General features: G+C 35.4%; 1 protein-coding gene across 5 annotated transcripts in view; it reads right to left on the bottom strand.

Moving 5' to 3' along the window:
- The window catches only part of STAG2 (stromal antigen 2), a 135,030-nt gene that overhangs the window by 43,900 nt on the left and 65,059 nt on the right, over window positions 1-26,071 (bottom strand). For all 5 annotated transcript variants that reach the window (XM_025372072.1, XM_025372074.1, XM_025372073.1 and 2 more), the window contains 10 exons: window positions 20,036-20,132; window positions 15,077-15,153; window positions 12,359-12,563; window positions 10,293-10,444; window positions 8,699-8,772; window positions 7,456-7,579; window positions 6,551-6,649; window positions 6,374-6,453; window positions 1,568-1,675; window positions 132-243 (listed from right to left, as the gene is read on the bottom strand). In XM_025372072.1, the coding sequence (XP_025227857.1) occupies window positions 132-243; window positions 1,568-1,675; window positions 6,374-6,453; window positions 6,551-6,649; window positions 7,456-7,579; window positions 8,699-8,772; window positions 10,293-10,444; window positions 12,359-12,563; window positions 15,077-15,153; window positions 20,036-20,132 (1,128 nt within the window). The remainder of the gene's footprint in view (window positions 1-131; window positions 244-1,567; window positions 1,676-6,373; window positions 6,454-6,550; window positions 6,650-7,455; window positions 7,580-8,698; window positions 8,773-10,292; window positions 10,445-12,358; window positions 12,564-15,076; window positions 15,154-20,035; window positions 20,133-26,071) is intronic.

Genomic DNA, 26,071 nt, shown 5'->3' with positions numbered 1-26,071 from the left:
AGTGGGTAGGTCTCCATTCTATTCACAATTTACTGTGCTACAAGGAATATATATTTTCTTAATGTGCCTCATTCTAACCCCTTTTCCAAAATTTTTTGAACCTAAGTATAAAATAAATACTATCAACTAACCTCACTTTCTAGAAAGAAAAAAACCAACGTCTTAACAAGGTTGGCATTTGGACCTTGTCTTCCTCTTCTTTTCATCATTCCATCCTCCTCTGGATCTCTACGACTGAAGAGCCTGTGAAAAAAGTAAAGTAAAATATTTATTTTATGACAACAACAACAAAAAATTCCTAATCAAAAAAAAATTAAGTGGATTTCGTATCTAAGGATCTAACAAAGGAGTAAAGGAGAACTGGATAAGTACGATATCATCCAACATTATGGCACACCACGCAAATAATTGCTATAAACCTTTTTCATTTCACGTTTGATGGTATTTCTAAGTCCTTTTAAACTAATTTCTCAAGTTAATTGTACCGTTACAAATTATTTGTTTTTAAAAACTTTACTGTATTTTATATAACTGTTGCCTTTCATAAAAGTAATACATTGACAAAGCTACACCATTTATGCTAAAAAATCTATGATACACATTCATCTTGAAAACAAAACACATACTTTCCTTCCATCCTTCTTGCAAAATTACCCCAACTTACTGTCCTTTTACTATGGATAGCATGGGCATTTTTCCTCATAATCAACAAGAGAATTAACACTAAACAGCAATGAATAGAAAACTGTAGTGTAAATGTTTTATGCCACCTACTCTTTCTAATAATTGCTGCACCCCCAACAGGCATTTTAATAAAATCATAGCAACAAGAAAAGTTTAATCTATATGGCTCAAAATGGTCTCTTTGAAAGCCATTATATAACAATCTTTGAGTGTTTTCTGTGATCAGATATTCACACTTCTACTCATACTACCTAATCTGAGTTAAATAGGATCATAAAAGTAAACAGACTGTAGAATTCTTGGGATTCTTATGTCGAACTTTATTAAGTACTTGAAGAACCTTTTAATATTTTCTAAAGCAAAGGAAAAATAAGTTTGAAGACTAAATATAGCCTGTAGTCCCAGCTACTCGGGAGGCTGAGGCACGAAAAGCACTTGAACCTGGGAGGCAGAGGTTGGTTACAGTGAGCTGAGATCGCACCACTGCACACTCCAGCCTGGACAACAGAGAGAGGCTCTGTCTCCAAAAAAAAACAAAGACTAAATATAGCATAAGCAATATTTAGAAGCTGAAGCAGGTATTAGAAGGGTAAACAATTAGGAAGGTCAGCCTTAATATTATAATATAGTTAGGTATCTTTCTAACCATGTTCACTGAAAGACGTGGGTACATTTCCCTTTAAAGATCTAACTTAAATAAATCAAAGAACTTAGGAGAAATCTAAACTTGTAAAGGAAAAAGTAAAATGTAAAAGCTTCGATATGATCTGTAGTAATTTTTAAAATGTTATATATATATAAAATCTTAATGTCAAGTGTAACATAACAAATTACTGTTATGAAAGTATGCCTCAGAAAATGAGTAACAGAAATATAGATTTACTTTTTGAAGAGAAATTCTCCAGCTGCTACTGCTACTGGCCGGTGAGCTGAATAAACCAGGTGATAGACATTTTCACAATCTTCTGCAGTAAGAACTTCTTCACTACTCCTAAGAAATAAGCAATAACAGGTGCTTTTAGTAACATCATAATTCTAAGCATATTAACAGTACCAAAATTTATGTTCATACTTTTAAAAAGTTGTAAAGTTTCACAAATTCGTGTTAAAGGAAAAAAAAACAAATCAAGCTTATTTAATCACCATCTACCAAAATCTATCAAAGATAAATGGCAGGTAAAATTAAAAGTGAATGCAGAAGGTAAACAAACATTTAAGAGAATTATGTCACATGGATGCTAACAGAAGAAGAAGACAAAATAATGAAAACTGATATAGAAAGTAAAGAGGCAGCAAGCTAAAAGCTTAGAGTTAAAAATCGCAGATAATATAATACTTTGCTTATATTTCATAGTAATATTAAGTCACATTACATCAAAATATACTAATGTCTCATTTATATCACATCAATCAAGAATGCTTCATCCACCATGTACTGAACACCATATAAGGCAATGCAAGTGGTTTTCCCAAATAACTAAAATCTAAGTGCCAAAGATCTTTAATTGCAATCACTGGGGGAAAAAAAATCTTACTAAAATGTAATGTTCATTTTCTTTTTCTTATCCTTAAAGAACAAAATAAGCCTAACAAAATATTTTCGATAATCATAATCATTATTAAGGTCCATTAACCCGAGTAAACACTGTGAATTCTTCCCTTGCAACTGCATTTAGATTCCTGGCCCCTGGGAAGTCTTTCTCTCCCAATATGCTTCTAGTCTACTGTAATATATAATCTAGGTTTCTACTATTATATATAAATTCAAATTATAGGACCACTGCCAGAGGAAAAAAGCCTAAGAAGACTGGATAGTTGAAGCACACAGATCCTCTTTTTGGTTTTCTGTTGTGCTGAAAGCTTCCAGAAGTCTGATGTCTAAGAAGTATTACTTCTTTTTGAGAGAAAAAGATACTAAATTGTTAAAATTCAAGTTTCAAAAGCACATTGATTTCAATTGCTCTTTATATAATATCAGATTGTTCTTGGAAAAATAACTTTTGTGTTTTTAACAAAATAACCCTGAATCAGGCTGGGTGTAGTGGCTCACACCTGTAATCCCAGCACTTTGGGAGGCTGAAGTGGGTGGATCACTTGAGCCCAGCCAGGTGTTTGAGACAGCCTGGGCAACATGAGACCTCATCTCTACAAACAAACGGAAAGAAAAAAAAATTAGCCAGACATGGTGGGACTACAGTAGCTATAGTCCCAGCTACTTAGGAGGCTGAGGTGGGAAGATGGATTGGGCCTGGGAGGGCGAGGCTGGAGTGTGAGCCGTGATCACACCACTGCACTCCAGCCTGGGTGACAGAGCAAGACCCTGTCTCTAAAAAACAAAACAAAAAAACACTGAATCAAACAAGTTAAAGTATTGTAATTCTACAGAAGTTCACTCATTTTAACTTTTTGAAAAGGAACGTTTCTAAGACATTTAAATTATTAGGTATATAGATGGCTGAAAATCAACATGAATGGCTATGTCTATTATCTTTGATAAAAGTATCAGAAATAAGATGCTTCTAGTGTACTATGGAGGATGGTGGGAAAGAAGCTATAGAAATATATGTAGCATACTACTACTTTATTTCAGAATTCTTTCAAAAATTTTATATACATGTATATATAACATTTATGATTTTAAAATATAATTAAAAATTAAAGAAAGAATGCAACAGTTAACAGACTGCTCAAGAAATTCCAAGGTAAGTGAATTCCCTGAATTGTCAATATCTGTAGAACTACCTTCTTTTTAATTACTGCAATGTTGTCCGATTCACAGAAATGGGAATAACCACTACCATCTCACTGAGCTATGGTATTAAATGAAATTATCCATATAAAGTGCTTATATTTGCTATTATCTTACATACTAATTTAATTCTTCCTCTATCTTTTTTTTTTTTTTGAGACGGAGTCTCGCTCTGTCGCCCAGGTTGGAGTGCAGTGCCTCAGTCTTGGCTCACTGCACGCTCTGCCTCCCGGGTTCACGCCATTCTCCTGCCTCAGCCTCCCGAGTAGCTGGGACTACAGGCACCCGCCACCATGCCCAGCTAATTTGTTTTGTATTTTTTAGTAGAGACAGGGTTTCACCGTGTTAGCCAGGATGGTCTTGATCTCCTGACCTCGTGATCCGCCCGCCTCAGCCTCCCAAAGTGCTGGGATTACAGGCGTGGGCCACCGCGCCCAGCCAATTCTTCCTCTATTGATATGCACCCTTGGTTGTTTTCAAAATTCTGCTATTACAAACAATGCTTTGTTAGAGAACATGAGCATTTGAAATTCTGACAGATACTGTCAAGTTTTTCTCCAAGGAGCTTAGACCAATTTATACTCCCATCAACAATGTAAAAGGGCCTGTTATGGCATAGCCTCAACAATATAGTGTTATTACCAAACACTTTCTATCTTTGCTAAGCAAACAGATTTAAAAGTCTCACTTTAATATATATGTTTATAAGGGTGGCCCAACATCTTCTCATGTTTAAATTCGTACTTTTCTATCAATGATCTGATCCATAATATTTGACTGTTTTCCTATTATTACAGATTTCTTTAATTGATTTGCAGAAATTAACTCCTTTGATGCAAAAATATCTTGCCCAATCTGAGTTTTCTGAGTCGATGGTATTTTATGCCATACAGACATTTTTAGGTTTTTATATAGTTAATTCATTGATCTTTTTATATCTAGCTTTTGTGTCATGCTCATAAAAGCCTTACACGGTCATTTTATTGATGCATATGTGTTTATCTCTATTTTTATTCTGCTTCATTGATCTTTTTTGTCTATTCATGCACCAGGACCAAAATTTTTAAATTACTATGATTTTATAATACATGACTTAAAATTATATTGGGCTAGTCCTCACTCATTAGTTTGTATCATACTCTTCTGGCAACTCTTACATGATAAATTTTCCGTATGAAATGTCACAATTTGCTTGCTATGGCCAAAAAAAAAAATCCTTTGCCTTTAATATTTACATTGTGGTAAATATACAGAATAGGAAGACTACAAAGCCTTTAAATACTGAGTTTTTCTAGGTGAGCTTTCCAAATTCAAGGTTTCTTTTATGTCCCTTAGTTGCATTTTATTAATGTTTCTTTGCATATACCTGGTAGATTTCTTATTTCTAGATATTTTTATAAAAAATTGTATTATTTTGAAATGAGAAGACTCTGATTTTTAACTCTCTCAACATACTACCCAAGTGCTTGGTATAGAGACATCACCTGATAAATATTTATCCTGAAATGCAGAAAACAAGTGTTGGTGAGGACGTACAGAAATTGGAAATCTTGGCCGGGTGCATCATGCCTGTAATCCCAGCACTTTGGGAGGCCGAGGCGGGTGGATCACCTGAGGTCAGGAGTTCGAGACCAGCCTGGCCAACATGGTGAAACTTCGTCTCTACTAAAAAAAGAAAAATTAGCCAGGCGTGGTGGCAGGCACCTGTAATCCCAGCTACTTGGGAAGCTGAGGCAGGGGAATCGCTTGAACCCAGGAGGTGGAGGTGGAGGTTGTGGTGAGCCGAGATTATGCCACTGCACTCCAACCTGGGCAACAGAGTGAGACTCCATCCATCTTAGAAAAAAAAGAAAGAAAAGAAACTGGAAATCTTGTACATTGCTGGTGGGAATGTAAAATAGTCCAAGCTTTGTGGAAAGCATTATGGCGGTTCCTCAAAAAAAAATTTAACAGAATTACCATATGATCCAGCATTCCACTTCTGGGTATACATGAAACAACTGAAAGCAGAGACTCAAACAGATACTTGCACATCTATGTTCATAGCAGCATTACTGACAATAACCAAAGGTGGGAACAGTCCAAATCTCCATCAATGCAAAAATGGATAAATAAAATGTGGAATATACATACAGTGAAATATTCAGCTATAAACAGGAGTACATGCTATAATAATGTATGAAACTTGAAGAAATTATGCCAAGTGAAATAAGCCAGCTGCAAAGAACAAATATTGTATGATTCCACTTACACGAAATATCTAGAATAGGCAAGTTCATAGAGACAGAAAATAAAACAATGGTTACCAGGATCTGGGGGAAGGGGACAATGGAGAATCAGTGTTTAGTGGGTATAGAGCTCCAGAATAAAGTGATGAAAAAGTTCTGAAGATGGATAGTGGTGGCAGTTGTACAACAACGTAAACATAGGTAATGCCAGTAAACCATACTTTAAAATGGTTAAAATGGTGAATTTTACATCATCTATATTTTACTACCATTTTTTAAAAAGGAAAAATATGAATAACATAACATCACTATCAGATATTAACATAGAATAGGTCTTAAATTCAGATTGTTTAAAAGTGCTATGAGAAGTATAACAGAGACATTCTTATAAATGCTCATACTCTAAAAGTGTAACAAAATATAATAAGCATGTTTTTTAATACACTGATGTGCTTAACTTATTTCAAGAGCATCAGAAACAGAAAAATAGGAAATACATCGGCCAAGAGAATGGGAACACATGAATTCCTAGCTCGGTCAGAATTTCCACATTCTACGGTTCCTTCTTCCTGTGTTTTCTCAGCTATACATGAAGAAATTCAACTTCTAGCTGTAAAACTCCATTACTAAAATTTAGACCTAGATGAGTTTGAACCAAATACTCTAATGTATTATTTAGATATCTGAACATATGCAACAAATACATACTTACTGTAAAACAAGAGTGAGTAATTTTATTGCTTGTACTGCAACATCATATTCTTTGTCAAGGGTCATAGACACAATTCTATCCTAAGGACAAAAAAAAATTAAAATATTTTTAAAAAGAAAGCAAGAGGAAAGTGTTCGCAAATGACAAGTTATTTGTAAATTCTTAAGTAATACTAACCTTGAACCGACTGGTAAAAAGTTCCAGTTTGGAATTAAGCTCTTTGTTATAATAAAGCCCTTGTAGAGCAGTAAGACATTTGAGTCTTACTTCACCTTGCTTAAAAAAAAAAAAAAAAAGAGACAATGAATTAAAACGCTATGTATTCTCAACTTCAATATTCAAGATGTATACAATATTTTCTACTTTAAAATTTTAAATGTTTCATACCATAGCATTCCTTCAGAAACTATCATCTTTGATAATGCAAAAATAGTAATCAGTACATACATTTACAACTAAATACCTATGGGGTTACTGTTTCTGAAGTTCAAAGGATAATTTTTGAAAATTTGTTCAGAACAAAACTATTGTGAAAAACAATAGAATCATGTGTCACAGTATATTTTCCACTATGGAAAGTAATGTTTGGAAAGAATTATATACAATTAACTTCTTCAAGGCAAGTGAAGAGGCAGCCTAAGAGAATGGTAGTTTAATGAAAACATATTAAAAAGGTCAGAAACCAAGCTGTAAGGTATAATCTGGCTAAGATACAGGTTTGTCAAAAGAGAAGATCAAAAATGAAGAATTTTTTTTTAAGTATATAGCTCTCAGATAACAACAGAGTAATGGTTCTTCTTTGTGCCCTAAGAAATGTCTCACTCCTACCACCTTCATGATTCTAATATTTCAGCAAAAAACTGATTCACCATTAATGGTTAAATCAGTGGCCAGGATTCAAAAATATCTAGCAGACTTTATGTGACAGAAAATAAGTTTTTACAGAGAAGATAGAAAACAATAAAGGGGAGGCTTACAGAAATGTGTCACCAGGTATACATACAGGCAGATAACTCATGAATGAGAGCTGCAGGCAGCCACGCCGATGTGTAGAAAGAAGCAGTCTGAAGGGCACATCTTACCTTATCATGCATAGTCCAACCAACATATTTTAAATAACTGTCATTAAGAAAGGCATCACTATACATCTTCATCCAAATGCCAATCTCTTCAATGCATATAGCTCGAATTTCAGCTATCGCATCACTGAATGGAGGAAGGAAAAGCGATGCATAATTAGTGCCAATATACCACAAAACTTATGGTTTATTCAAGAGATGCCAAGTACTTCAGATCTACTATGAATATGATACTATCTTAAGTATTACTAGAGATTAAAAATATATAAATGAAGCATGGGCCTGAATGCCAAAAGCTTACAGTCTAGATGGCAAAGCATAATTATCAACACATAAATACTTAAAATTATATAAAACTACAAACAAAATCCCATCCCCACACCTTTTATACCAAACGTATCCCAGTCTTTGCTCACACCTGCTGGGCATGATGTGTTCAGAAGACAGCAGGCACACTTGTCTGCTAGAGCATAATTTCCAGGTAAGAATTATTTACACATTACACTGAGGCCAAGTTCAACTGGGATTTGAATGTTAGAATAAATGATTTTAAATTTATCTTGTAAGTACTGGTGAGTCATGGAAGGCAGAGGAATAACACAATAAAAGGATATTTTGGCAAAACTGCAATAATCTCTAGGCATAGAATGAAGAAACAGACTAAGGTAACGGTGACAATAGAAGTGAAAAGGTAAGAACGGACATGGAGACATTACAAAGCAAACATTAACCTGATTCAGTAACTGCCAAGTTGAGGATATGTGAAAGAAGCTGAATAAAAATACTACCAAAATTTAAGAATAGGTTACAGCAGAAATTTAGTAAGATTACTATTTCTTTCCTCTGTTCATTCAAAACAGCATAAGAAAACATCTCACTTTAACCTATCCAATTTTTCCCACTGATACTCAATGGAAGGGAAAAGAGTCAAGAGTCAGCATGTGCAGGTTCTACTAACATAGCGCATCCAAAGGCAATTAAGTATTATGTAGCCTGACTCCAAATAGCAGTAACTTCTACGGGCTACAAGTCAAGCACAGCATTATCCACTTTTCAGATGGGAAACACCAAACTCACAGGAGTTAAATAACTTGCCCAGAGTGACTCAGTGGCACAGTTTAGAGTCTAACATTGATTTTACTGTAACATTCTTCCCACTAATTTAGATGCCCTACACCAGTAAAAATGCAAACTTGCTGAGTAGAAATTATATAGTGCTACTTGAGAAAAAACTGTCACAACTTACCGGTATCTATGTACAAACACTCCTTTAAATATTGCATTCATCATATTTTCTATTTCATCTTGATTTTCCTGAAGCTGTAAAAAACACATCATTTCTTTTCAATTGTAAAGGAAGACAACCAAATGAACACCTGTAAGTTGTTATAAGCACGAGAAAAGCAGAATTCCCCAGTATTCTGGTGAATTTTGAATTTTACTAGACAACAGTAACCATATAGAAAAACTAACAGTTATATTATCAGGTAAAGTCCCTTAATACCTGAAACACTTGAATGGGATTTTAATATTTAGCTAGTAGATTAATTTTTTTCCTAATGCTCATAAATTTCCACTAAAGAACTGTAAAGAAGGCCAGATGCAGTGGCTCATGCCTGTAATCTCAGCACTTGGGGAGGCCAAGACAGACGGATCACTTGAGGTCAGGAGTTCGAGACCAGCCTGGCCAATGTGGCGAAACCCTGACTCTACTAAAAATACAAAAATTAGCCAGGCATGGTGGCACAAGCCTATAATCCTAGCTACTGAGGAGGCTGAGGCAGGAGCTTGAACCTGGGAGGTGGAGGTTGCAGCGAGCTGAAATAGTGCCACTGCACTCCAGCCTGGGCAACAAAGTGAGATTCTGCCTCCAAAAAAAAAAAAAAAAAAAAGGCACTGTAAAGAAATCTGTAGTTTATTGTTACTATATATCACTTATTATACAGCATATACATAAATTAAGGGGAAAAGTATCAATATTTCAAATTATATGAAAAAGATGAGGAATTTAGACATGGGGGAAATATGAGCAGGATTTTTCTTAGTTTTCTTGAGTCTGGATATGTTAAGTTATTAACTATTTCGGAAATAACCAATTTAAAATTAGCTACTAATTTCCCCCCCAAAAAAATTCAGAATCAGGTCAATAATTCATAGATTACCATGATAACTATTGAACTCAACTGCATTACTAGTATTTTTGAAAAATCAGACTTTGCCTATTTGAAATGAAAACAAACATCTCCATTATGAGATAGCAAAATAGTTTATCACCAATGAAGAAAGAATTTAAATTACAGCTGCAGCATCAAAAGATTTCATTTACTGTTATTTCGCATAAGGCTGAAAAAATTATTTTCCTCATTCAAAGTTGAATTTGGTGGTCAGTCATTAATGTTAAACAAATGCCTTCTACTGTATAAAAAACACTGATTTAGATAGTAATAAACAGCTTATGTTATTTTTCAAAGTGATTTTATTTTTCAAAGTGATTTTATTTTTCAAAGTGATTTTAATTGTGAAACCTCTTTTCATCCTGACAAAAGGTTTTTCACCATAGAGATGAATAATACTAAAGCTTAAAACAACTTGTCAGACTAACCCCAGTCCCCTTACTTAAAGCCAATTACTCTTAATAGTAGTCCACGCAGACTGAAAATAAGAAAACAGTATTGCTGGCATGGATATTCATCAGAATTTTGTTGGGCAAATAGTTTGAAATGTTATTTACATTTAAATATTTCAAAAACAATTATCTGAGCCACTAGCAAAGTTATATCCTAATTAATGGTAACCAAGTTGGTCACACAATAGCCTAAATATTCAATATAAAAGTTTACCTCTTTCCGCTTTTGTAGAAGGAGTTCTAGCCTCTCATTGGCTCGTTTTCCAATCATTTTATTCCGTTCTGCTTCATATTGTCTTTGTGTATTATCCATATTAATGCTAAGATTTAGTGCCACATTCACCAAAGCTGTCATCAACTTCATAGCTATTTTTTAAAGAGTAAAAGTATGGTGAAATTAATCTAACAGATACAAAAATTTACAATTTAATATCAGATAGAAAAATTAAGCAGAAATGAGCTAATCTGCTTCTAACAAAAGAAAGATGCAGCTGCTACAAATGACAACAATACAATAACAAAAAATAAAACAACTTTTCAGGAATTACCTCCTAATCCTCACAATGGCCCTCTCAAAAGTATTATACCCATTTCATTCATGACAAAATTGAAGCTCAGGGAAATTTTAAAATTTGCCTCAGTTCATATAAGCAGTCAAATCAGGATTCAAACCAAGGCAATCTGACTCCAGACTATCCTTAAATTCCATTATTCTATAATATGTTCCCTAAAATAATCATTTTCATAGATCATAATTCACCTTCTAAAGTAAATTTTAGTTCACACAGAAGTTATTTAGCTATCTCAGTAATTAAAAGTAACTTGATGGCTTTACATCAAATTATATTTTATGAAAATGTTGAGGAATTTTATCAGTATTTGCTTTCCTTTCATTTTACTCTATAACATGACTGATGAAATTGTGAACAGATCTCCATGGAAAGTCAAAAGTATAAAGGGCAAAATGTCACTTAATTAAAGTGCTTTTTCATAAAGCTTCCTCCAGATCTCTACCTTCTGTTACTAAACTCTTACTCCTGATACAAGATTCTTATTGCCTGGGATTTAAAATTTATTAACTGAAAGATCTGATCACTTTTTGCTTTATTTAGCTTACTCCAGACTACTTCTCAGACTTAGTGCATTGCACGATACAACAACAATAAAATTACATCTTAAATTTGTGGCTATTGGCTCTCTTAAAGAAAGATTTCCCAATTTTCTGCTCTAAGTTAATTTCCTGCTCCCAGCAATCCAGTTTGTCACTCTGATCTACAAGTACCCATCTTGCACCATAATCTTTGTTTTAATTTACTTTAGCCATCAAGTTCTTGACATTGCTACCTTAAGTGCATAAAGCAAGATCACATTCATGTTTTCTGACTTCAAACGTAAAAACAAAAACAACATATGGGAAACTGCATTTTCTCTTTAATAATGAAGGACTTAGAAGCATATCTTTAATCATAGATTTAATCATTTGAGAAAATCTTCTAAATGAAAAACCACAGAGAATATAAAATATTTTAGTTAAAAATCAAAATATCATTAAGATTCAGAAGATTCAGAATACTATCATAACAGTGCCTATTTTATTTATTGAAACTCAAAAACAACATATTCAAAAACAGTGTATCACCAATTTCACCTTAAGCACAAAAGAGAAACTAATAGATTTTATGAGTTATAAAAATATACCTCATTTAATTAAACTTTAAAGAACAAAGAATTTGCCCCAGCCTAAAGTTACCCAGAAACATAAGAGAAATCAACTTTTTGCAGTGTGACTGAAAGAACAGGCATCATCCAGTAGCGTCCATCCTACCTGGAGAGGCAATGCACACCAAAGACAAACTATATGGTCATCAGGATCACATATCCAAAATGACTGTGATGATATCTCCAAATCTGCTGTCAATATCTTCCCTGGTAACATATCTTTCAAAAACCCACTACATACCTATCATCCAATTTTCCCTTCTTGTGGCATAGTATTTTTCAATAATCCAATGCATACCTACCATCCAATTCTCCCCTGCTGTGGCACAGTATGCATAATATACAAGAAAATCACCATATACTAGTCATAGTATACCTTCACAAAATCGAAACTGAAATTACCATCCCATTTCCCGTAATTCGCAGGAGGGATGAGGGGACTGTCCTCTTAGTGGTCACTTTATAAATAAAATTAATTAATTTGTATCTCTGTTATTTCCTTTCTCTTTCAATGAGAATCTTTTTCATCTCAAATCTAAGACGAAATTTCTAAATACTGACCTGCCAGGGTGCTTGTATGTCGAAATGCTCTGACTTGTGAGTCAGACAATCCTGTAAGAAGTGAAATGACTGTATCCATCATATACTCATCATATATGATACTATATTGACATTGCCGTACTAACACACCAATGAATTCACAAAAACTGGATTTGAACTTCTTCCACTGAGGACCGGCCATAGTAAGTGGATAATCTCCACTATCCTAAAACAAAAATTTAAAACAGCAATTTCATTTAGAATGCATGACAACATACCACTTGCTTTTGAAATACCCTAGACAAAAGCATGAAAAGGTATCTCTCACCTTTCTTCTCCAATAAATCCTCAAAGTAGGCAAGAGAACAATATATAAAGGTAGGGGTACCTCTGAATACTCTGGCTCTTTAAGATCAAAATAGATATTCTGAATTCACTTTAATCAATGAAAATATATACTAATTACTCAGGTTAAAATTTTTAAAAGCCTCCCTCATCAAAGCAAAACATCCTTGTGATAAGCACAGATATAAAGCAAAAGCAAACCCAAACCAAACCAAAATTATATTTTTAAATAGATTCAAAATGATGGAAATCATATTCTCAATCTAATAAAATGATGTGATGTATAAATCAACAAAACATTAGCTTCAAATACATCACGCAGTCAACAGATATAAACAATCATAATTTTTTAAAGAAATGGAAATGTAGCTAGTATTGCCTTGGAAGACTGCTACTCTGGTTTTCCTTTGCACAAGAGGGCATTCTCTAGTCTCCGGGTAAATTGAGATTCTCCACAAATCATTAAAAACAATAAAATACTTAGAAATAAAAGCAGAGACTAATACCATATAGAACATCTAAAAGTAATGGTCTCTGACAAGAGCATCCTAGAGATGTAAGGTAATTTTATCAGTACAGTTTAGTAAATTTTAAAAATTAATTTTTGTTAACAGAACATTTTTAAAAATCTTAAGTCATGTCACATGTAAGTGCAGTTGAGTCTCATCTGAGAACAAGGTCCTGATATTCCACAAAAAAGTTTTCTTGGTATTTTCTGATTAGCTAATTTAGAGACTATATTGAAATACAGCATCTTAATTGTTAGTAACTTGGTTTGCTGACATTTTCAAATCATATTTCAGGACAATTATCTCAAATAGCTGTTTCCTTTTAGTGAGAAAGTTCTCACTAAAACATTTAATATTAAAAGGGTAAAAAATACCACTATTCAAAATTACTTCTCAACTACTTGGGGAGTGATTAATAGCACATAGGGATCATAAAAGTATTTTAACTCATCTATCTTTTAGAATAATAGTTCAAAGCTCCTTCATCAGAGTAAGCAAGAAAAAAAAGACCAAATAAAACTCAAATCAGACAAGGTTTTCTACTTGAAAACCCACAGTGAAAAATTTTGGAAGAGTAAAGCTACTGGCGCTGAAATACAGCAGTGACCCAAACAAGCCCAAATTCCTTCCTTGAAGAAGCTTAATTTATAGTAAATCTATATATGTATTTATTGGTAACAATACTTCAAAGAACTCACTGTAATAAAGAATCAACTCAATCTAGCCCTAGGGAGGTAAGTGGGGGACAACTCAGTCTAAACTAATATGTAATCTTTGTTGTTCTTAAGAGCTTTTAAACAATAAAAATATCTATATACTCCTTTGCCCTAGCTATCAAGTTCCCTAAATATTGCTGAAATCTTCCTTTTACAACATTCCAGGATATGTTCTTATATTCTTCCTTGAAATTTTCATTTTTGGCAATAATAACTACCATTTATTAAGTTCTTGCTATGTTCTGGGAACTGTAAAATGTTAAGCAATTTTCAAACATTACTCAATTCAATCTTCGTAACAGCCTTATGAGTAAAGTACTATTAGGCCCATTTTACAGATAATGAAACTGATACTGGCCAGATGCAGTGGCGCCTACCTGCTGCAATCCCAGCACTTTGGGAGGCCAAGGTGGGCAGATCACTTGAGGTCAGGAGTTCGCGACCAGAGTGGCCAACATGGTAAACCCACACCACTCAACCCCCATCTCTACTAAAAATACAGAAATTATTCAGGAGTGGTGGCAGGTGCCTGTAATCCCAGCTACTTGGAAGGCTGTGGCAGGAAAATTGCTTGAACCCGGGAGGCGGAGGTTACAGTGAGTCGAGATCATGCCACTGCACTCCAGCCTGGGCAACAGAGCGAGACTCTGTATCAGGAAAAAAGAAAAAAAAAAGAAAAAAAAACAAAAAACTGATACTAAGACAACAACCTGCCAAAGGTCGCACAGGCATCATTTAATTAAATCTAATGCCAAAGCTCTTATTTACAACATTAATGCTCACAATTTTTTTTTTCTTTTTTTTGACGGAGTCTCGCTCTGTTGCCCAGGCTGGAGTACAGTGGCGTGATCTCGGCTCACTGCAACCTCCGCCTCCCAGGTTCAAGCAATTCTCCTGTCTCAGCCTCCCAAGTAGCTGGGACTACAGGCGCACGCCACAACAGCCGGCTAATTTTTTGTATTTTTAGTACAGATAGGATTTCACCATATTGGTCAGGCTGGTCTCGAACTCCTGACCTCAGGGGATCTGCCTGCCTCGGCCTCTGAAAGTGTGGGATTACAGGCATGAGCCACCGTGCCCAGCCTAATGCTTACAATTTAATAATACTTTCAAAAATAAGTCAAGATAAACATTCATAAGTTATCAAAACACTTAAGGTAGTAAGTTACCTCATCGAATTCTTCAGTCATTTTTCGAATTATCTCAGAGTTCTGCATATGTCTAAACATTTCTGCTGTGACAACTCCTGAAATTTGCAAATGTCAGAAGTTAATATATGGTGTGATAAAAAAAAAAAATAAAGAAAACTTCCAAGTAAGTCTCTAAGAAGTCTATGGTCACACAATAAAAGGCATACTTCTTCCACCATCATCTAATGATCTTCACCATGATACTCTAATCTATAAATAAATGCTATCTATTCTCAATATGCACAAGAAAACAGCCCCACACTTCTGACAGATCTTTTTTCCTAACACAATTAACTTTGGCCATTTCTACCTGACTTACTTTACTCATGCTGTAATATTTATATTGGCTTTGTCTCTTTAATATAAACCATATGTTATCAAAAGTGAGATAGCATCTAGTATAACACTTAAAACCTTGGGGATGAAGCTGAAGACAAGGAAAAGAGTAAAAGCTAGAGTTCACTTTAGTCAAGCTTCTTTATTAAGCACTATTTCGTGTAAGGTAACTATATCCTAACATCCTCTAAAAGAGTTAAGTAGTAAATTGTAGTTCCCGCCCACCTAGATGCCTGTAATCTAGTTAAAAGTTAAAACTAAAGAATACCAAAAAGAAAAAGAAGTAAACTGTCAAAGGTAGTACATAATCGATGCCCTGATGTGTGGAAATGCCAAAGAAATGCTATAGCTCTGACTCCACCCCCACCAGAAAAATCACACATGTTATACGCTAGAAAATCAAGAACTATGTCAAAGAGAAACAATTTGATAAGGACCTTTAGAATCTTACACAGGAGGATGGGAGAGGAAAAAAGAAAGGGTGCACATTAGAAGTAGTAAAACATTAGTCAGGTGGAGACCAAACATCAGAAAGGAAATTTCTAGCGTGCAGTAGGAAGATATACACGAACTTCCACTGATGGGGCATCAAACTGAGAAACAGAGAGATGGGGGCAGGGGTAATCAACATAAATACTAGATTTTCAAAACCCTGTTTTTATTGTTGAATTATTTGCTTACCAGTCTTCTCAGTAGAAATACCATAAATATAGTAATATCTAAGAGAAGAATGTCTTGGTACAGGAAGATGAGATTTATAAATAAGAACTAGATATAATTAACATAGATTTTTTTCAACTGACCAGAGCAATACTTTGTATATGCATGCATGTGTGTGTGTGTGCACACCTGCGTATATACATAGCTGTAAAACCATAATCCCAGCTTCACAGATGAGGAAACTAAGGCTTAGGCTAAAGCTAAAAGAAATTAAATAATTTGTCTGAGACTATTTACCTAAATCATGCTGCCTCCCACTTATCTGGGTAAGATTAATTTCTAGTGGTACCCTAGAAGAATCCTTACTTACCACAACTTAAAAAAAAAAAAAAAACACCAAATGATTGTTTTAAAAAGTTGATGAACTCAGGAGAAAGCACCATTTATCTGGCTAAAGAAACACTCTCTGTTGGGTACGATGGCTCATGACTGTAATTCTAGCACTTTGGGAGGCTGAGGTGGGCGGGTCACTTGAGGTCTGGAGTTCAAGACCAACCTGGCCAACATGGTGAAACCCCGTCTCTACTAAAAACACAAAAATTAGCCGGGTGTGGTGGTGCGTGCCTGTAATCCCAGCTACTTGGGGGGCTGAGGCAGGAGAATCACTTGAGTCTGGGAGGCAGAGCTTGCAGTGAGCTAAGATCACATCTCTGCACTCCAACCTGGGCAACACAGTGAGATTCTGCCTCAAAAAAAAAGAGGAGAGGAAAGAAGAGGAGAGGAGGGGAGGGGAGGGGAGGGGAAACACATACTCTCAAAAACCTTTTGAAAGACTTTTGTTTTTAATCTAGAATCATGTATATCTCTTCAAAACCTTCCCATACTTCATACCCAGGTGCTGTATACCTCGGAATGCTAGAGAAAGAAAAGTAACTAAAGGCCTGAACATTTCTGTGAAATTAAAATTTACATATAAATATATCTCGAAGCAAACATACTGCATACTTTTCAACAATCCCTCATTTCTAAAGCTCCTCCCCCTTCTCATAAACCACGAGACATCCAGAAACCCAAAAACAAGCAGAAAAAGACCTCAAAGCAGAAAAGAAAGTAGCTATCACAAATTCCATTCATTTAACTTTTGAGGCAGGTATGAAGCCACCATTAGGACATAAGGCCAGAGCCTGCTGCCTTAAAAATGTGGGGGACATTTTTTTACCAAGACTGCTAAAATCCGGTAAATCTAAAAGTGATATGGCAAGACTCTGTCACTGTTTTAAAAGAAAAAAAAAGAAAAAAAGAAAAGTGACAGCTGACTAGGAAAAAAAGAAGAAAACACTGGCCACAGAATCACCACCGAGCAGTCAGGAGCAGCATAGGGCTAAACATCCCTCCATGCTTCAACAGTTGCAGAAGCCACCACTGTATTATAGAAAAATAACTGATGCTTGTAACAACCTTGGGTCTGCAGGAAATGTTAAATTACAGTAAGTATACTTAAAGAAGTTTCTAAGTCATTTATAAAAGAATTATATCAAAATAATTTTGTGTGTGTAAGTAATTAATGGCTTCATCTTTGATTATATAGTAAATTCCCCTTCATGGAGATTGCCTGATTCCAAGATAAACATTGTAGCAGTGCTCAAATTTACCTCACAATTTAAGTTTTCAATACCTTAAGTTTTTAGAAATCTTGACAAACTCACTTGTGACAAGGTCCAAATGTTGAGTTAGCAAGCTCCTGATTTGTAAACAAACTGATGCCAAAACAGGAATGAATTTGACAAAGGAAACATGCTCTGTGGCCTTGTTTTAAAAACAACTACAACTCAGAAGCCTAATTAAGAAACTCAGGCGGGAGTGGTGGCTCACACCTGTAATCCTGGCACTTTGGGAGGCCAAGGTAGGACAACTTCTTCAGGCTAGGAGATTGAAACCAGCCTGGGCAACAGAGAAAGACCTGTCTCTACAAAAAAAAAAAAAAAAATTAAATTTAAAAAAAAATAGCTCATGCCAGTAAGGTGGCTCATGCCTGTAATCCCAGCACTTTGGAGGCTGAGGTGGGACGACTACCTGAGGTTAGGAGATTGAAGATCAGCCTGGGCAACATAGCCAGATCTGTCTCTACAAAAAATAAAAATTAACTGGGCATGGTGGTGCACACCTGTAGCCCCAGCTATTTCGGAGGATGAGGCAAGAGGATAATTTGAGGCCTGGGGAACATGGCAAAACCCCATGTCCACAAAAAATAAAAACATAAACAAAAAATTAGCTGGGCGTGTTGTCGTGAGCCTGTTATCCCAGCTACCCAGGAGGTTGAGGTGGGAGGATCACCTGAGCCCAGGAGGTAGAGGGTGCAGTGAGCCATGATTACGACACTACACTCCAGCCTGGGTGAAAGAACAAGACTCTCTCTAAAAATAATAATAATAATAATAAAATAAAATAAAAGGGGAGACTTAAGATTTAAAATTTCAACTCGTTACATTATTTCCGGCCCCTGTTCAGTTGTATGCACTCAACCTTCCATTTGCAAAGAGTTTAATGAGAAAGGACATAGCCCTTGATTTTATGACACAACAAGCAGGTACTTGTATCCATCCTACCCCAGAAAAAAATGACTGGATATAGGCAAAAATAATTTTAGTATAGTTCATCTTTAAACAGTCAACCTGGTTCAGAACCTTAAGGATACCATAGTAACATCACAACAACATCTCCTCTGAGCAGTAGTCAACTGAATTTTCTAATATTGAAATAAAGCTACATTTTTAAGGCAAATGAAGTAAACTAGGCAGCTCTCTATACGCTATGATTAAGACAATTTTTTAAATTTCTCAACAACTTAGTGACATTATAAAGATCACAGGCTCAAGAATTTAATATATTTGTCTCTTTCAGGCCTCACAGACAGGTAACATTTAATACACATACTACACTGAATGTTGTGATCAAACTCAAAATGCCAATGTTACTTGTTTTTCAAAGATATTATGGTATCTTTAAAGGAATACTGCAGAATTGAATTGCTTCTTACAATTCGTTTTCTGCATTTGTTTAAATAAATCATTCTTTACCACCTTAATGTTTTATATCTATTTTTAAGTAAACTTCTCTCCCAATTTCTAATGCTCTAATGTTTTTGATGCCACTTTCATTAAAAAAAAAAAAAAGGTACACCCAGAAATCTCCATAAAATGTATTTGCCTGGGCATCATCTGAAATTTCAAGGATGAGCTAAGTATTAGAAGACACCAGATACATCAGAACCTGCCCGTAATCTTGACTGACTCATTTATTGATCCATGAGGATATATGACTCCCCAACTTACATAATTTTGTCCCCCTGCCAAATGTTTGTCCTAAATACTTCTGTCTTAGGGAAGAAATTTATGTATTTTGTACTTTCATAATTCCCAGTTCAAAATGTTTTTAAAGTAACACCACTACACACAACAAAATTTCTTTACCTTTTAGAAGAAATGTCAATTTCATCAATACCTTATTTAACTTACTTAATGTAACTTACTTGCTTGCTTGCTTACTTACTTACTGTTATTCATGGCACTTTTTAACTCCCTACACTGTATAATTCCCTGTCATCTGAACCTGTACCTCTTCAGTATCTTCCTCCTCCCTTCTTAATCCATTTCTTTGTTCCTAAAACCAGATGCTGAAAGTGGGAAATATATCTAATAAAAGTAACATAACAATTATAAACTGCTAAGTTTTCGGATAACTTTCACATATGAATAAAACTTTGTCAATAGACTTTCTCTCTTACTTTGTCCTCTGCTCTTTTTTCCTCACAAATTTTGTATGGATATGATGCAAATAATGCCTTAGCGTTATTTACCATGTAAAGTGCTAACAACATCTCTTTAGGTGGAACAATGAAGTGACTATTTGAGAGCTGCTGATTTCAAAATAAATATATCTTACCTTTACAGCCTGAACACTGAATAAAAAAGTTGATAAGGTCAAGAAGTGCTATATCTCGGTCATGCTTGTATGATTCTATCCAATCATCCACCACCGACTACAGCAGAGGGAAAAAAATAAAATCATTAGCTTCTCCTAATTTTCTCAAAATCAATTAAGTCTGATAAAGTCATAAAATTTAAGATTATATAGTATCACATTACTTTAATATAAATACTTACACATTGAAATTTAAAGTTCAATTTTAACAATAAAATAGAATCGAATTCAGTAAAACAACTATCTGGTAACACAAAATGACATATCAATATTCTATTTATTTTGCATTGAAAAGAATGTGGAAACTATGGAACTCAATTCCATCAAGTATAATTACTCGTGATTTCTTGGTGACATTAAAGGAAGGAGAGAATTTCAAATAATTAAGACAATACAGGCCAGGTGTGCTAGCTCATGTCTATAATCCCAGAACTTTGGGAGGCCGAGGTGAGTGGAAAACTTAAAGTTAAGAGTTCGAGACCAGCCTGGCTGACATGGTACGGTAAAACCTTGTATCTACTACAAATACAAAAATTAGCCAGGCGTGGTGGTGCATGCCTGTAATCCCAACTACTCGGAAGCCTGAGGCAGGAGTATTGCTTGAATCCAGGAGGTGGAAGTTGCAGTGAGCCAAGATCACACCACTGTACCCCAACCTGGGCAACACAGTGAGACTTCATCTCAAAAAATGATAATAAAAATAAATAAAATATTCTAAAATTATATTCTAATTGAGGCTGCACAACTCTGAATTTGCACTCTAAAGGGTAAATTTTATAGTATGGTAAATATAACTCAATATGGTTATTTCTTAAAAAAGAAAATAGGCTAGAACTAAAAAATAAAAGGAATACTTTATTCCTTTGGGGGCAAGAGAGGGAACGACAAAACTGATTTTAAATTTTTAGGCCGGGTGCGGTAGCTCACACCTGTAATCCCAGCACTTTGGGAGGCTGAAGCCGGCGGATCACTTGAGGTCAGGAGTTCGAGACGTCAACACAGTGAAACCCCGTCTCTACTAAAAATACAAAAATTAGCTGGGTGTGGTGGCGCATGCCTATAATCCCAGCTACTCGGGAGGCTGAGGCAGAAGAATCACTTGAACCCGGGAGACGAAGGTTGCAGTGAGCCAAGGTCGCACCACTGCACTCCAGCCTGGGCAACAGAGCGAGACTCTGTCTCCAAAAAACAAACAAACAACAACAACAAAAAACAATTTTTAAATACAGCAAATTAAATAAAATCAAGATGATAAACAAGAGCTAGCGTAAAAAACAAAAGGTTGGGAGAGGGAAATGTTTCTAAGTTATACACCAATAAATAAATAGGAAATCCAGTACAAACAATGACTAAAATATGTAGAATTTAATGTACAAAAAAGATACTACGATTACACAATAAAGATAAATCGAGGAAAAATATCTAAGAAATACCTGGTTCAGATAGACTGACTGGAATTATTCAAAACTTTACTTAATTTCTACTTTTTTGTATTCTACTTGTTTATATTAATCAACATAATTAACAAATGTGCTCAGTATTTTTCCCAAATATAATATAGGCAATAAACAGCAAAAGAATATATCATAGAGATTATGACAGTTTTAAAACATGGCCCCAAATTATTGGACGTTGCTCCCCAGTAAGAGGGTCTACGTCATCTTCTCTAGAACAGAATGCAGTGATGCTTCCAAAATTAGGTCACAGAACGCCAGGCAGCAACTGCACTGGTCTCTTGGAGCACTAGCAAACTGGACACTACTCTTAGGACATTCTCTCCAAACCCAGACGCCATACTGTAAGAAGCCCTAGCCACATAGAAAGGCCATTTGTAAGTATGCTAACAGTTCTGGCTAAGCCCAGCCTTCATATCACTACAGACCAGGCACTAAACATGAGTAAAGAAGCTTCCAAATGATTATAGTCCCTAACTGTGGTAGTGCCAGGCACTCAAATGGCCCCAGCTAAGGCCCTTGACATCATAAAGCAGAGACAAGTCATCTCCACTTAGTTCTGTCTGAATTCCAGACCCAAAGAATCATTAGGCATAATAAAATGATTGTTGTTTCACATCACTAAGTTTGGGGTGGTTTGTTATGCATCATCAATAGATAACTGGAACAATGGCTACTCTCATCAATAAAGACGCAAAATATTCAATGAACTCTTACAAAGAGACCACTACATCACATTAAAAAGTAATTCATGAAGATCAAGTAGAGTTTTCACTAGGAAAATGTCTGCTGTAATAAAAATGATGTGAGCTATTGAAATATGCTTAAAATTTTTAATCAAATAGTACGCTGAGAACCTATGTAACAAAATTCAACATCTGTTATATAATAAAATTAGGGGGCACATGCATGCTTTCTCCATTCTTAAAACATAACAATTAGTTTTAAACCAACAGCCATTCTTGTATTTATTGACTATGACTTATAATTACTGAGAAAGCCAGCCTGGCCAACATGATGAAGCTCCATCTCTACCAAAAAATACAAAAAAAAATTAGATGGGCGTGATGGCATGCAGCTGTAATCCCAGCTACTTGGGAGGCTGAGGCACGAGAATCACTTGAACCTGGGAGGCAGAGGTTGCAGTGAGCCAAGATTGCGCCACTGCACTCCAGTCTGGGTGACAAAGTGAGACCTTGTCTCAAATGATAATAACAACAACAACAACAATAATAATAACAACAACTACTACTACTGAGATAAGTATATCCTGGCAATGCAAAAATAATGAATAATACATGATCCTTGATCAAAAAATTAGCAATCTAAAATCAAAGTCAGGCACAGTATAAGTGCTATATAATGAAAAGATAAGGGTAAAAAACAGGCCGGGCGCGGTGGCTCAAGCCTGTAATCCCAGCACTTTGGGAGGCCGAGACGGGCGGATCACGAGGTCAGGAGATCAAGACCATCCTGGCTAACACGGTGAAACCCCATCTCTACTAAAAAAAAAAATACAAAAAAAAAAAAAAAAGGGTAAAAAACACATTGGAAAGGAAAAGTAGTAGTGTCTGAGAATGCTTTTCAGAAGACTGACACTTGATTCACTCAGTCCTATTTGATATGCAAGGGGGGAGTAAAAGAAAACTATTGCAAACAACGAAAAAAAACAAAAAAGAAAAGCCTAGGGGCTGAGTATATACTGTGACTGGAGAACAGAAAATATAGCATAAGGAAATCTGGGCTAGAAATTTTAGATAAGAACCCTTGGAAGTTTCTAAACAGAGGACTTCCTCCATCAAATTTGGTCTTAGAAAGGGTAACACAACTGGGAACACACATAACGAAATAAAATTGTCTAAAGGATTCCAGGAAATCAATGGAGAGATAGTGCAGACATTCTCTCTTAAGAGGGAAACACATTTCGAAACAGAAAACCAAGCTGGTCACAATGGCATGTGCCTGTAGTCCCACTTACTGGGGAGGCTGAGGCAGGAGGATTGCTTGAGCCCAGGAGTTCAAGTCCAGCCTGGGCAACATAGTGAAACCCCATCTTAAAATAAAAAAAAGAAAAAAAAAAGGCACAGATAGAGGTACAAACTTAATACGATAAGCCATAAGCAACATAAAAATAAAGAAAATATTCATTTTTAGATAAAAATGGAATAGCCTAATAATAGTGATTATGAGTCAGGATTTCTCATAGCTGTGGTCTGAAGGATTTTGTGTTCAAACTATACGTTGAACTGTAGTCACCAACGTTATGGTATTAAGAAGTGGAGCCTATAGACGGCAATTAGATCATGAGGCCCCTGAGAGCTGCTTTGCCCCTTCTACTATGTGAGGGCACAGTGGGAGGATATCATCTATGAACCAGAAAACAGGCCCTCACCAGATAATGAATCTATAGGCACCTAATATTGAACTTCCCAGCCTTCAAAACTGTAAGAAATAAAATTGTTTTTTATAAGCCTCCTAGTTGATGTTGGTTTTTTGTTTTTGTTTGTTTGTTTGTTTAGACAGGGATTCACTCTTGTTGCCCAAGCTGGAGTGCAATGGCACGATCTCAGCTCACTGCAACCTCTGCCTCCCAGGTTCAAGTGATTCTCCTGCGTAAGCCTCCTGAGTAGCTGGGATTACAGGTGCTAGCCACCAAGCCCGGCTAATTTTTGTATTTTTAGTACAGACGGGGTTTCACCATGTTGGGCAGGCTGGTCTCAAACTCCTGACCTCAGGCGATCCACCCACCTCAGCCTCCCAAAGTGCTGGGATTATGTGAGCTGCCACACCTGGCCTATGTTGGTTTTTCACAATAGCAGCCCAAATAGACTAAGACACTGATGTTAAAAAGATAGCAGCAGAAAGAAGATTAGTGCATTTAACTACTTAGAACAAACTATTATAGAGAAAATGTATAATATAAAAATAAGAAGGAAAGTAATGAAATGCAATATAATGTAACTGAAATAATTTATCCTCTTGATAAAAATAACCCAAAAGGAGAACTAGAGAGAGAAAGGTAATTTTTAAAATTGGGAAATGACTAAATAAACCATAGCACAGTATATAATAAGACATTATTTATTTTTTAAAAGTCAAACATATTCAAAACAGTAATTTAAAACATTAAACAAGAAAAAGAATCCACACTCTAATCATGGTATACAAGCAAACATTAATAAACGGATTTAAAAAGGTGCATTAGAATGGTATGAATAAATCTGGCACCTTTTAAGTTCTTTGCTCCGTAAAATTGGTGAAAGCTCAAACAATTAACAAGTATTTTCACATTTTACATGTAAAACTGTTCTTTATTAGTCTCATTTGATACATTTTATTTACAAAACCACACATATTAAGCTAATTCTGTATTTCTAAACAAGGTTTTTGTGTCAATTTTTATTAACAAAAAGCCTGAATGGATAGTTCTCAGAAAACCATTCATGTGCACCCATCACTGATTAAAGTTATTTCTATGAAGAAATACTATTCCTCACAGTCATAAAAAAGAATGCAATTGTGTCTTTCACAGCAACATGGGTAGAGCTGGAGGCAATAATCTTAAGTGAATTAACGCAGGAACAGAAAACCGAATACCACATGTTCTCACTTGTAAGCGGAAGCTAAATATTAAGCACACGTGGACACAAATGTGGGAAACATAGACACTGCGGACTACTGGGGGTGGGGGGTGGGGACTGAAAAACTACCCACTGGATACTACACTCATTTCCTAGGTGCAATATACTCACGTAATAAACCTGTATATGTAACCCCTGTATCTAAAAGTTGAAATTAAACAACAAAAAAAACTATTTCCTGTAGCTTTTATAAATTAAATTAAAACTTTATTAAGCATATATATTCCCTGAGTATAGCATTTATTCCACTTTTATTATAAAGCCTAAATGCTTCTATTGTCATAAAAGTATGCAGAGAAAACATAATTCGAATGATTTGACATTAATATGCCTCCAACTTTTTATTAAGAAACAAGTACAAATAATAAAATTTATAATAGACAACAGTAACCAGATTAATTAAATTCACTAAAGTGGATAGTAATTATATTAGGTCACTCAATCAGGAATTCCACATAGGTAGAAGACTTCGTATTTTAATGGCATCTATATAAATTCAGGGAAAACTGAGACCTCATAGCCATGGTTTACATCAGCATATTTTTGACCAAATTGTATTTTACCTTATGCCATTAAAAAAAATAATGGGTTGGGGCTGGGCACAGTGGCTCACGTCTGTAATCCCAGCACTTTGGAAGGCCGAGCAAGGTGGATTACTTGAGGTCGGGAGTTTGAGACCAGCATGACCAACATGGTGAAACCACGTCTCTACTAAAAAACAAAAATTAGCCAGCCGTGGTGGCAGGCACCTGTAATCCCAGCTACTCGGGAGGCTGAGGCAGGAGAATCGCCTGAACCCAGGAGGTAGAGGTTGCAGTGAGCAGAGATCGTGCCACTGCACTCCAGCCTGGGCAACAGAGTGAGACTCCACCTCAAAAAACTAATAATAAAATAATAATGGT

This window comes from Theropithecus gelada, chromosome X, assembly GCF_003255815.1.
Source record: "Theropithecus gelada isolate Dixy chromosome X, Tgel_1.0, whole genome shotgun sequence".
In the NCBI taxonomy this organism is placed as follows: domain Eukaryota; kingdom Metazoa; phylum Chordata; class Mammalia; order Primates; family Cercopithecidae; genus Theropithecus; species Theropithecus gelada.
The sequence above is the reverse complement of the archived record's forward strand: the minus strand, read 5'-3'. Positions and strand labels throughout refer to the sequence as shown.